General features: G+C 38.7%; 1 protein-coding gene across 1 annotated transcript in view; it reads right to left on the bottom strand.

The window, feature by feature from the left end:
• LOC150074939 (ATP-binding cassette sub-family C member 5-like) overlaps positions 1–13,061 on the bottom strand; it is a gene marked incomplete at its 3' end in the record, with an annotated part of 377,014 nt that overhangs the window by 143,467 nt on the left and 220,486 nt on the right. Inside the window, 1 exon segment of the mRNA XM_090389388.1 lies at positions 11,277–11,348. Within this exon segment, the coding sequence (XP_090245514.1) occupies positions 11,277–11,348 (72 nt within the window).

The raw sequence follows: 13,061 nt of genomic DNA, 5'->3' as shown, positions 1-13,061 counted from the left end.
GTAAAAACATCTTCATATAGAAATGCAGAAGAAAATATTTAATCAGTATATCAGCAACCTGTACATAACCATCAATAGTTATGCCATTCATATCTATTTGCCAGTGGGGTTCTTCCCTTTCCCTCTAGTGTTAACATGAGCAAAAAATTCTTTGATATTTTTCTTTGCATCCTTAGCCAAAAACTTCTCACAATCTGGCTTAGTACACATGGATACTTTAGTAATTTGACTGCAAACTAGTTTATACTTACTGTAAGTTTCTGTGTTCCCCTGTGCATTTTTCTTATTTGTACTAGTCTCATCAGTTCATCTGACATCCATTTAGGTGTAAACCTTGAGCTCTTGGTATAAAGAGCTTAAATAGCTTCTATGATTACTTCACCAGCCACTTCCCACTTGGTATGTACATTTATTAACAATTCTTAGATGGTTCCAGTGAAAAGAATTTAAAAACTGTGGAAGGCCACTGTAATTACCTTTGCAATAGCAAAATCAGATTAAAAGTATTGCTGTCCCTTGTTTCCTCTCTAACATGTTAGTATAAAAAACATGTCAACCAACAAATCCAGAAACATTCTCTTACTTGGTAAGTGACCAACCCACAACTTCCAATCAATATATGAAAAATTAATTTTCCTCCATGATAAGATATTTGGATTTACTGGCTGTCCATTTTTCTCTTTTTTTTTTATGAAAACCCCAAACACGAGAGGTATTAGAACCTATAGTACTTAGTACCATGCTTGGGTTGGAGGCTGAAAAGATGAAAGAAGTTATTTGTTGATATTAGACTTGAACTTCTGTAGGCTGTAATTTTCAGGAAAGACATATGAAGGAAGGTTGCTCCAGAAAACGGCAGTTGAATGAATAAACAAGGAAGAGGAAAAGTTGGTTCTGTGAGTTTGAAGTTGGACAGTAAATGGATGTTGGCTGGTGGCGGGCCGTGTTTTGACTGCTTTGAAAGAGAGAGTGGGAATTATAGAAGCCAATACAGAAGAACAGTGCCCACGAAAGTATCTGTAGAAAAGGCATGCAGCAGAAACAGTACATCTATGAGACAGCGAGTGGAGAGACTATGTTAGAGAGGAGTCATTAATTAACCTAACTGCCCTCTTCTGAATGGAATCTAGAAGCTTGAGAGAGGTTTTGGGGGCACCACCCCAGATGTGGTAACAATATTCCATGGTAGGGCGGATTTGCGATTTGTGCACTGAACAGCTATTTGGAAGAAAAGTAATGCTGAGAGCGAAAGAGAAAACCAAGTTTTTTTAGATGCAGAGAAACCAATATTTGTAATGTGCTTGTGCCAAAAGAGAGAGATTAAAAGTCAGGGTAATCCCCAAAAGAGATATATCATTTTGTTTAAAAATCGGTGTGTCACCAAACATAAGCATAGACACAGAAGAATTCTTTTTGCAAGATATAAGACAAGAATGGGTTTTAGCCTGTTTCCAGTTAACTGAAGAAGGTCATTAATATACAAGAGGAAAAGAGTAGGGGAAAGAACTGAACCTTGGGGGACACCAGCATTAGTGGAGAAGTTAGAAGACAGAGAGCCATCTACCATCACACTCAGTGAGCGATCAGAGAGAGAGAGAGAGAGAGAAAACTGGATAACCAATTACAAAAAACAGTTGGCAAACCATAAGATGAATGCTTGTTTAGAAGACCTTTATGCCAAACATGATCAAAAGCCTTTGAGATGTCAAGAGCAACTGCTTGTGTTTCACCGAACGTTTCCATTGAATTAGTCCATAAATGGGTAACATAAGCCAGAATATCACCAGTGGATCGACACTGACGGAATCCATACTGGCAATCATTGATCAGACGAAAGGTTTCTAGGTAGTTTAAGAGTTGGCGGTTAATTGATTTCTCCATTACTTTAGAAAGAGTAGAAGTAATTGCAATGGGATGATAATTGGATGGGAGGGATTTGTCACCATTTTTAGGAACTGGCTGAATATGAGCAAATTTTCAAGCAGAAGGAAAAACACCATTGGAATAAGAAAGTGAAAAAAGGAGGCAAAGAACAGGAGTAAGTTCAGGAGCACAGATTTTGAGAACAAGTGGAGAAATACCATCAGGATCTGGAACTTTCTTAGCGTCAAGATTCGACAAAATCCTTCTGATATCCTTTTGATGGAAGACCACAGGAGGCATCGAATGGAGCATATTGGAAATGGTGGGAGGTGTTTTACCAAGATCATTAATACATGAGTTGGAAGAAAAATGGGATGCTAGCAGGTCAGCTTTATCCTTGGCTGAAATGACAACAGAACCATCTGTTTTGAACAGAGGTGGGAGCAGAGATGGGCAAAAGTTGCAGCCAATAGCTTTGGCAAGAGACCTGAATGCTCAGCTACCATTACAGCAAGAAGCAAGTTTTCTACTCTTAGCCTGTTCAAAATCTAGTTTGGACTGATTAATAACTGCTTTACAATTGTTGCGAGCTTTGGTGTAGGCAGAAAATGAAACTGAAGAATTAGAAACAAGCCAATTACGATATGCAACATTCTTCTCTTGAACACCTTTGCATATTTATTTGAAAACCAAGGTTTAGGTAAATAAAGGATGAGATTTTAAAGTGGAGTGTGAGATAAAGGATTCCATTCCTACAAGAATAATTTCACTGACACGATCTGAGCAAACATTGACATCAGAAGTTTTGAAACAGTAATCCAACCAAGGAAAAGAAGAAAAGAAATTTCGCAGATCATCCCATTTTGCATTCTTGTAAGGCCGAACAACACGAGGTTGGGAATAGCAAATAAATAAAGGCTCCATTAGAGAAGAGACAATCACCAAGTTGTGATCAAAGGTGCCTAAAGGACCACTCACTTTGACCGTGTACTTAGAAGGGTTGTTTGTGAGAAAAAGATCAAGAGTGTTGGCTGTATGGTTAGGACTGTCAGGTATTTTTGAGCTCCAAGTGATTAGTGGAGTTGGGAGAACGGTAGAGACAACAGATGAATTTGACAGAATGAGGTAGAGAGATTTTAAGCCAGAGAAGATCGAAGAGGAGAGATTCTAAATTACCAAGTCTCTGACAGGGAATATCGGAATGGACATATGCACAAGTACAACATTTGGGGCGAAAGGAATCATACAGCTAATAATTTGGGCAACTGAGATGAGCAGTAGTTGAATCAACCAATAACTGAGATTCTGTCATAAAAGTACATGCGGTTTGACAGACTTAAAGTTGAAATGGACATTGTTAAGATTAGAATTGAGACCACGTGTATTTGTGAAATAAACTAGGAAGTGTTTGGAAGGTTTAGATCTTTTCGCAGATAAGCTTACTCTATTAGTTTGACGATTCATGGTGTATTCAATAATAAGAATAAGTGGTGGGGGGGGGGACATGCTGTATGAAGTAATGAAATTTTTGGATATGGCATACACATTTGGTCCTAGAGGTTGTCACAGACATTCTCTCAGATATGCCAGACAAGCTGTATTTGCTATCTGGGAGTCTAAAACGCTGATGGAACTGATATTCGGGTGACACTCAAGTCAAGTGGACCCAATTTCGGCAAAGTCCGGATGGTCTGTGACAGCCAAATCCTCTGCTTGCACCTTCACGATGGTGGGACTGTTAGTAATCCTGGGTATATAACCTCCTTGCACACGTACATGGTGGGTGACCACCCAGGTGTGAACCACGTTAGCAGGGGCCGAGGTGTGGCACCCACACCACATGGAGGAATGTCACCCCTCTATTTTACCAGGCAGTACTAGGTGGTAGATGACTCACATCAACCGGTGAAATACCACCACTTTGCTTATTGGAGGCTTGAAGTGGTGGAACCCATGTTTAGTCTCTAGAGCTACGTTCCGGTCAACCCTTCCCTATCTCTTCCATCATGCAGTATGATTGATGACTTTTGAGGTCATGATGAACGTCGTTGCGAGATCCAATATTCCTTACATTTCTAGAGTACAGCTCTAATACGGTGTTCGCAGGCCGGCCGCTAGTTAGTACACCAGACTGAACCTATTGGTAAATCTCTAGGAGGCTTCCAGATCAGCTAGTGTATAATCTTGCTACCTCTACTCTCCCAGATAATGACTGGAGGGAGTCCGAGTAGTGTGTATGCGGGGAGCATTGTCGAGGCCACGTTATGTCAAGGATCTGGGTATATTCTTACTACGTGTACGCCATATCCAAAAATTTCATTACTTCATACAGCATGTCCCACCCACTGTTTCTTACTATTGAATACACCATGAATTGTCAAACTAATAGAGCAAGCTTATCTGCGAAAACATCTAAACCTCCCAAGGACTTCCTAATTCATTTCACAAATATATATGGTCTCAATTCTAATCTCAATGATGCCCATTTCCACTTGCAGTCAGCCAAACCCCATGTACTTTTTCTGACAGAATCTCAGTTATCGGTTGATTCAACTTCTGCTCATCTCAGATGCCCAAATTATTCGCTGTATGATTCCTTTCGCCTCAAAGGTGGTACTTGTGCATATGTCCGTTCTGATATTCCCTGTCAGAGACTTGGAAATTTGGAATTTCCTCTCTTTGATCTTCTCTGGCTTAAAATCTCTCTACCTCATTCTGTCAAATTCATCTGTTGTCTCTACTGTTCTCCCAATTCCACTAATCACTTGGAGCACTTTGACTTCCTCTCTTTGCAACTTGACTTTCTCCAGTCCAACTTTCCTAACAGTGAGGTAATTTTTCTGGGTGATTTTAATGTTCACAACTCCAGCTGGCTTCCGTTTTCTAGTCACACCGACCCAGCAGGTCGAGATGCTGAGGCTTTTGCAATTACTAATGACTTACAACAGATTGTTCGTTTACCTACAAGAATACTGGACAATCCTAATCATACAGCCAATACGCTTGATCTTTTTCTCACAAACAATCCTTCTAAGTACACGGTCAAGGTGAGAGGTCCTTTAGGCACTTCAGTTCACAACTTGGTGACTGTCTCTTCTCCAATGGAACCTTTACCTCATGGCTATTCCCAACCTCGTGTTGTTCGGCCTTACAAGAATGCAAAATGGGATGACCTGCGAGACTTCTTTTCTTCTTTTCCTCGGTCGGATTACTGTTTCAAAACTTCTGATCTCAACGTTTGCTCAGATCGTGTCGGTGAAATTATTCTTGCAGGAATGGAATCCTTTATCCCACACTCCACTTTAAAATCTCGTCCTTTATCTAAACCTTGGTTTTCCAATAAATGTGCTAAGGCTGTTCAAGAGAAGAATGTTGCATATCGTAATTGGCTTGTTTCTAATTCTTCAGTTTCATTTTCTGCCTACACCAAAGCTCGCAACAATTGTAAAGCAGTTATTAATCAGTCCAAACTAGAGTTTGAACAGGCTAAGAGTAGAAAACTTGCTTCTTGCCCTAATGGTAGCCGAGCATTCTGGTCTCTTGCCAAAGCTATTGGCCGCAACTTTTGCCCATCTCTGCTCCCACCTCTGTCCAAACCAGATGGTTCTGTTGTCACTTCAGCCAAGGATAAAGCTGACCTGCTAGCATCCCATTTTTCTTCCAGCTCATGTATTAACGATCTTGGTAAAACACCTCCCACTATTCCAAACACGCTCCATTCAATGCCTCCTGCGGTCTTCCGTCAAAAGGATGTCAGAAGGATTTTGACGAATCTTGATGCTAAGAAAGCTCCAGGTCCCGATGGTATTTTTCCACTTGTTCTCAAAACCTGTGCTCCTGAACTTACTCCTATTCTTTGCCGCCTTTTTTCACTTTCTTATTCCAAAGGTGTTTTTCCTTCTGCTTGGAAATTTGCTCATATCCAGCCAGTTCTTAAAAAGGGTGACAAATCCCTCCCATCCAATTATCGTCCCATTGCAATTACTTCTACTCTTTCTAAAGTAATGGAGAAATCAATTAACCGCCAACTCTTAAACTACCTAGAAACCTTTCGTCTGATCAACGATCGCCAGTATGGATTCCGTCAGTGTCGATCCACTGGTGATATTCTGGCTTATGTTACCCATTTATGGACTAATTCAATGGAAAGGTTCAGTGAAACACAAGCAGTTGCTCTTGACATCTCAAAGGCTTTTGATTGTGTTTGGCATAAAGGCCTTCTAAACAAGCTTCCATCTTATGGTTTACCAACTGTTTTTAGTAATTGGTTATTCAGTTTTCTCCCTGATCGCTCACTGAGGGTGATGGTAGATGGCTCCCTGTCTTCTAACTTCTCCACTAATGCCGGTGTCCCCCAAGGTTCAGTTCTTTCCCCCACTCTTTTCCTCTTGTATATCAATGACCTTCTTCCATTGACTGGAAATCCTATCCATAGTTTTGCCGATGATAGCACATTGCATTCAACTTTCCATTTTGAGAAACCTTGTCCTGCTCAATCAGCTTCAACTTCTCGAAAATCTGCTACCAATTCCTTAAATGCGATCTTCAGGTAATTCTCCAGTGGGGCAAAGACAACTTAGTTGATTTCAACCCTTCTAAAACTCAGTCTTGTCTTATATCTCGCAAAAAGGATTCTTCTGCTCCTATGCTTATCTTTAGTGACACACCAATTTCTAGGCAAAATGATATATCTCTTTTGGGGATTACCTTGACTTCTAATCTCTCTTGGCACAATCACATTACAAATATTGCTTCCTCTGCATCAAAAAAACTTGGTTTTCTCTTTCGCTCTCGGCGTTACTTTTCTTCCAAACAGCTGTTCACTCTGTATAAATTGCAAATCCACCCTGCCATGGAATATTGTTCCCACATCTGGGGTGGTGCTCCCAAAACCTCTTTCAGGCTTCTTGATTCCATTCAGAAGAGGGCAGTTAGGTTAATTAATGATTCATCTAGTCTCTCCACTCACTTTCTCATAGACGTACTGTTTCTGCTGCATGCCTCTTCTACAGATACTTCCATGGGCACTGTTCTTCTGAATTGGCTTCTATAATTCCCGCTCTCTCTTTCAAAACAGTCCGTACACGTGCCGCCACCAGCCAACATCCATTTACTGTCCAACTTCAAACCCACAGAACCAACTTTTCATCTTCTTCATTTATTCATTCAACTGCCGTTTTCTGGAACAACCTTCCTTGATACGTATTTCCTCAAAATTACAATCTACAGAAGTTCAAGTCCAATGTCAACAAATACCTTCTTTTGTCTTCTCAACCTCCAACCCAAGCACGGTACTAAGTACTATAGGTTCTAATACCTCTGGTGTTTGGGGTTCACATAAAAAAAAAAAAAAAAACACCTGGTAAGAATATACCCAGATCTTTGACATAACGTGGCCTCGACGATCCCCCCCCACATATACACTACTTGGACTCCCTCCAGTCACTATCTGGCAGAGTAGAGGTAGCAAGATTATACACTAGCTGATCTGAAGCCTCCTAAAGAGTTATCAATAGATTTGGTCCAGTGTACTAACTAGCGGCTGGCCTGCAAACACCGTTTTAGAGTTGTATCCTTGAAATGTAAGGAAGATTGGATCTCGCCATGATGTTCATCATAATCTCAAAAGTCATCAGTCATACTGCATGATGGAAGAGATGGGGAAGGATTGACCAGAACGTAGCTCTGGAGACTAAACATGGGTTCCCCCACTTCAAGCCTCCAATAAGCAAAGTGGTGGTATTGCACCGGTTGATGAGAGTCATCTATATTTGTTCATTACACTCATCACAGTTATTTGGCCTATTACATACTTCTACTCTCATTTCTGTTTTCCCACAGGCTTCTGATGCCACACTGACTCAACATTATGCTAGCAACCTGTGTTAATTGAAGGCACTGATTTAGAATGTGTGCTTCTTAACCAAAAACATAACTGCCTCCTTTCTCCTCTGTCCTGTCTGCCCATTCTGTATATACTGCACTCACTGTACTCGAATTCTGCATCCCATACATCAGAGTGGTATTGTAAGGACCCATCCTTACAATAATTTAATAAAGTTTTGTTAAATATTGGAAGAATTAATTGTAGTGTAAATAGTTAGTTTTCAGCTCAAATATCATGGGTTAGGAAACACTGGAATTCGAAAGTTATTCCAGACACTCCCAGTTAGTTATATCTCGGTTGTAAAGGATTCCTTAAGCGAGTAAGTAAAAGTATAATAGACCGAAACAAATCCCACTTAAGACAGGAGCATATACTCTATAGAAAGGGCACTGAGTGCGGGAGTGGCCCTCTTAAAAAATTTCACGGTGCGACTCTAGCAGGTGTGGGCGAGGTAGCAATGGATGTGAATGTGAGGTCACAAAGAAGGCATGAAACTTGCTTAGTTGACCGGAACTTACGTTTATTTTTCTCGAAAGTGCCAGAAATTTCCAGACCAACTGAAGTTCGGACACAAAAGGATGGAAAAACACGCCCACGGAAATGAATGGAGACGAATAAGAATCATGAAGGAAAGGATGTGGAAGTCAACGATTGGCCAGGAAGAAAGCGGAGGGATTTTTGAGAGAACGTAGAGAAGGGTCTGAAAGATTGATACTGGGCAGATTCGAGGAGTTTTGTTTTGGGGTGATTCGGAAAGAGTTGTGGTCGAGTTTGGGTGGTGGATGCAGTCCTGGGGAGATGGAAGTTGTAGTGGGGAGAATTTGTGATAAGAGCTTTGTGTAAGACTAGAGGAGGAAGGAATGTTCCCTTGTAGATATTGAAGCAGTATGGAGAGAGAAAGGAGAAACACACTCAGAGAATTCTAGAGGTAAAGTTTAATCAAATGAGCTGTCGAGCGACTGGCCTACTCGGAAAGCACCTCAGTCCACGAAAAAAATGCAGACTAAGAAAGAATATGGATCCTGAATTAAATCCAGCCGCGTGGTACCCGGTAGGGAAACATCAGAAAGATTACCGTGATCACCGGATGGGCGACCTTCGTATTCCAGTCCTCGCCGAAGGCAGATAGGAAAGTAAGCCGAGCAAGGAGTAAAGCCCAGAAAATCACGTAAGTGTTAGGAAGTTTTCTGAGAATAAATGAACCTAAATTAGTAAGGGCAGGACTATAGGAGAATGCTATATAGTTATGGGAGGATGTCTAAGTGATAAATATATATATAAGTGTACTGTACTAATGTAATACATAAAGAAAGATAATCAGACTAGATGGTGGCATAAGAGTAATGTAATTAAGGTGTAAGTAGTCTATAATTGGAAGTGAAGTTCTGTATCAATGTTTGATAGAAAGAAATGACCTATTAAGTAATTAAGAATTGTTAACGATTGGGTAAAGGTTTCCTAACTAGTGTAGAGTTAAAAGTTGAATTTTGAATTATTGTGAATGTTGAATTATGGTGAATATATCTGATTGGAGTAGGAATTGATTAAACAGGTAGGCTATTATGGAGTTGTGGAATTACTTGATTGGAAGGGTACGATTTAATTTGATTGATTTATGTTGACTGTTAACCTGGCTATAAGGAAATGTTTGATTGAATAAATGTACTTTCCTTACAATTTTGGAAAACGAACTCTTAATGAATTTGTTAGCCAGCTCATTGGCTGATAGTTGGTCGTTAATTTATACGGACTGTTTAGGAGTAGAGAGAGACAGATTGTGTGAGGTGAATACCATGACCTATCGAAGCCTATGTAGAACATGAAGAGACACAATGATATAATATATAAGAATATGTATTAGAATTGCATAATTGTTGGTAAAATGATTGATTTGATATCACGATATTTACACATTTAAATGTTAGTAACATAACAAGTCTCCAACAAAATATTGTATTCAGTTAAATGTTATTGCTAGTTTTCTTATATATGATATGTCAATAAACAAATGTTATATTCTACATTCATGTGTGTGTGTCTGTTATTCCGAAACTCAGCCAGTCCAGTGGAAGAATACCTATTATAATTGGGGTTCCCGTGAGTCTGGGATTTTCTGAAATCAATCAAGTCAGGTGTAAAAGTGGGAGGGGTTTATAAGGGGATATATAAATATTTATCTATAATAAATAAATAAATATAATACAAAAAAGAAGATACAATAAGATAACACTTCAACTCCACCCCCCACAGTATCATGTTTCTGATATTCCTATAAAGTCTGCATTTGATAACTTAACCAATACTTGAAATTTATTTACTATGCCCTTAGCATTAGTGCACAAACAAGTATATGTGTACCTCTTTGTGTTCTTACTAACGGTAATGCAAACTATAAAATTTCTCATCCTATGAGGATCCACAACAAGCCTTGTAATCCTCCTACAGGATGCCGTATATCCAATAGCAGCAATGCAAGAAAGTGGTTATCAATGAGTACTGCTCTTCATTCATGCACCAATGTTATTAGTGAAATCTTCCCAGGGTTTGGTGCTGGGCCCATTGTTTTCTGCATTTATTAATGGTATTAATGTAGATATATCAGGCTTAATATCTAAGTTTGCAGATGATGCAAAGGTTGGCAGTGTGGGTAATGACGGTATGCTACTGCAACAAGATCTAGAAAAATTAGGCAAATGGACTGAGAAATGGCAATTGAAGTTTAAAATTGACAAGTGCAAATACTGCATATGGGTAGTAGTAATCCAGTGTAACATACCAGTTGTGTGGTACTACATCAGGGTAGTGGAAAATGAAAAATACCTGGGACAATTGTGCAGTCAGATATGAAGTTCTCTGTGCAGTGCACACAGGTCGCCAGGACAGCTCATGGGGTTTTGTCAATAATATACAGGAATTCTGCTAGCGGGGATAAGGAGGTGATTATCCCATTGCATAAGGCAATAGTCAGGCCACATCTTGAGTACTGCATACAGGTGTGGAAGGTTTTAGGAAGGATGTAGACCTCCTGGAATGAGTACAGAGAGGGGCAATGAAATTGGTGCGGGAAAAAAGGGGTGCTCTTACCAAGAGAGGCATCAGTTCTGCAAACCACAGCAAGTAGAGACTAGACATCTGCAAGGTGATCTCAGTGAGCTGTTTAATGCTTTGAATGGAATGAGTCAACTCAATGCTAATGGGATTCTTCTTCTTGGTCAGAATACACACACACATACGGGGTCATAAATTTAATTTGTGGAAGAATAGTTGCAGAATAGATGTGCGGAAGTTTGCCTTTAGCCAGCAGATGGTTGATTGCTGGAACAAACTTTGAACTGTTGTTGTGGAAGTGGATAGCTTGAGTAAATTTAAGGAAAAACTATATAAACTTTTAGAAGAAATGGATAGGAAAAATGGGAAGGTTTTTTTTTTTTTTTTTTTTTGGCTGATGCTGTATAAGCTTTCTTTTTTGCATCATTTGCCACTACTAATACTAATATAAATATCAAAACAAAATATTTCAGCTTACATCTCCACATATAGCAGACAGTAAAGAAGATTTTCCACTACCAATACCACCACATATACCAATGAGCGAACCCTGGAAATGAAAATTTATATGTTCAGAAATATCAAATTTACAAAAATAATATCTAATGCATATTTATTCATACTAACAATATGGAAAGAATTTAACATTATTTTCCTGTATGTAAATTTACAGGATTCATCTGTTCATTATTAAAAATATGTATAGATTTAACATAAATGTCTTTTTCCTTTTTTATTCCAAAAGAATAATCCTCATTATTAAAAGTTATGTACAGTGCAAGTAAGAGCAATAATCAAAATGGGTTGCATTACACTGAAAGTGAAGTGTGATAATAAAGCAACCAGTCTAATTCTACAAACGAAATTAATATTTTTTCCACTAACAAAATATTTTGGTATAGTGAGGCTCAACTATTTAATTTACTATGTTCTATTTTTGTGGAATCAAACGTCAATTTACTATTTACTGTATTTACCAGTATAGCAAATATTCCTATAGTTGTATATACCATATATCAAAAATTTTTACAAGTAATCTTATTTTCACTATAAAATTCATTACAGAAACTATGTTTTTAATATATTAACTCACTTTTCACAACAATTCCATGCTCTCCCCAGCATAATTTAGTTACAGTCAACCAAATACAATAAATATCTGCAAAATTAATAATAATATGCCATTTTTGAAAGAACTCTTGCTTCAGTGAGTAAAGAATTTATGGTCCCCAAGGCCATAAATCCTCTACTGAAGTATCTCTTTTCAGGGCCTCTTATTTGTTCACCTATGTAATCATAACTATGGCAAAGGACACAAAGAAAAACAGCAAAGACTTCTTTACTTATGTAAACTCTAGAAGGAAGGGGACAAATCAGGTAGCTGATAAACTGAATGAGTATTTTGCACCTACATTCATACATGAGGAATTCTGTAGGGAAGTGAAGGCTAGAAGATTATCAAACTCTAACAGGGAACTAAATGATTTTGTGATAACTGAGAGTAAAGTGGAGGAGAAATTGTTGAAGTTAAACATAAGAAAGGCACTTGGGGTGGATGGGACCTGTCCAGTTATATTAAAGGAGGCATCAAAGAAAGTGAACAAACTCTTAGCCAAAATTATGAGAGCATCCTTGGACTCAGGGGAGGTCCCCACAGACTGGAGATGTGCAAATGTATCCCCAATTCACAAAGGGGGGGGGTCAAAGGTGACATGGGTAATTACAGATCTGTTAGTTTAATTTCTGTTCTAAGGAAAGTAATGGAGTCACTGGTTAGAGAAGCAATGCAGGATCATCTAGACAAGACTAATAATTCAGACACAACATGGGTTTGTTATGGGGAAGTCTTGTCTGACCAATTTAATTGGATATCATGATGTGTGGCCACGATGTGATATCCAATCAAATGTGGACAAGCCTATCTATAATTTCTACTATATGAATTATCACAACTGTTAAAAGATGTACCTGTGGCTACATGACATCAAATGTACTTCCACATGATGGAGCTCATTGTTCCTGTGCAGTGTCTACTCATCTCAATGACCAGTTTCCTAGACCAGCGTTTCCCAAACTGTTCCATGAGATGTGAACAAGTGTTCCGTGAAAAATCGTAATTAATAATTAAAATAAGAAAATAATAATAAATAAATTTTGCAAATTTGGAGCTTACACCACTTTTGTATCATTATAATTTTTAACATTTTTATTTTTTTTGGTCATTATTATACTGGCATAGACTAATAATCAAATAGACTGCAGA

This window comes from Mastigoproctus giganteus, unplaced genomic scaffold (assembly GCF_048544385.1).
Source record: "Mastigoproctus giganteus isolate SK-2022 unplaced genomic scaffold, ASM4854438v1 scaffold_15, whole genome shotgun sequence".
In the NCBI taxonomy this organism is placed as follows: Eukaryota; Metazoa; Arthropoda; class Arachnida; order Uropygi; family Thelyphonidae; genus Mastigoproctus; species Mastigoproctus giganteus.
The sequence above is the reverse complement of the archived record's forward strand: the minus strand, read 5'-3'. Positions and strand labels throughout refer to the sequence as shown.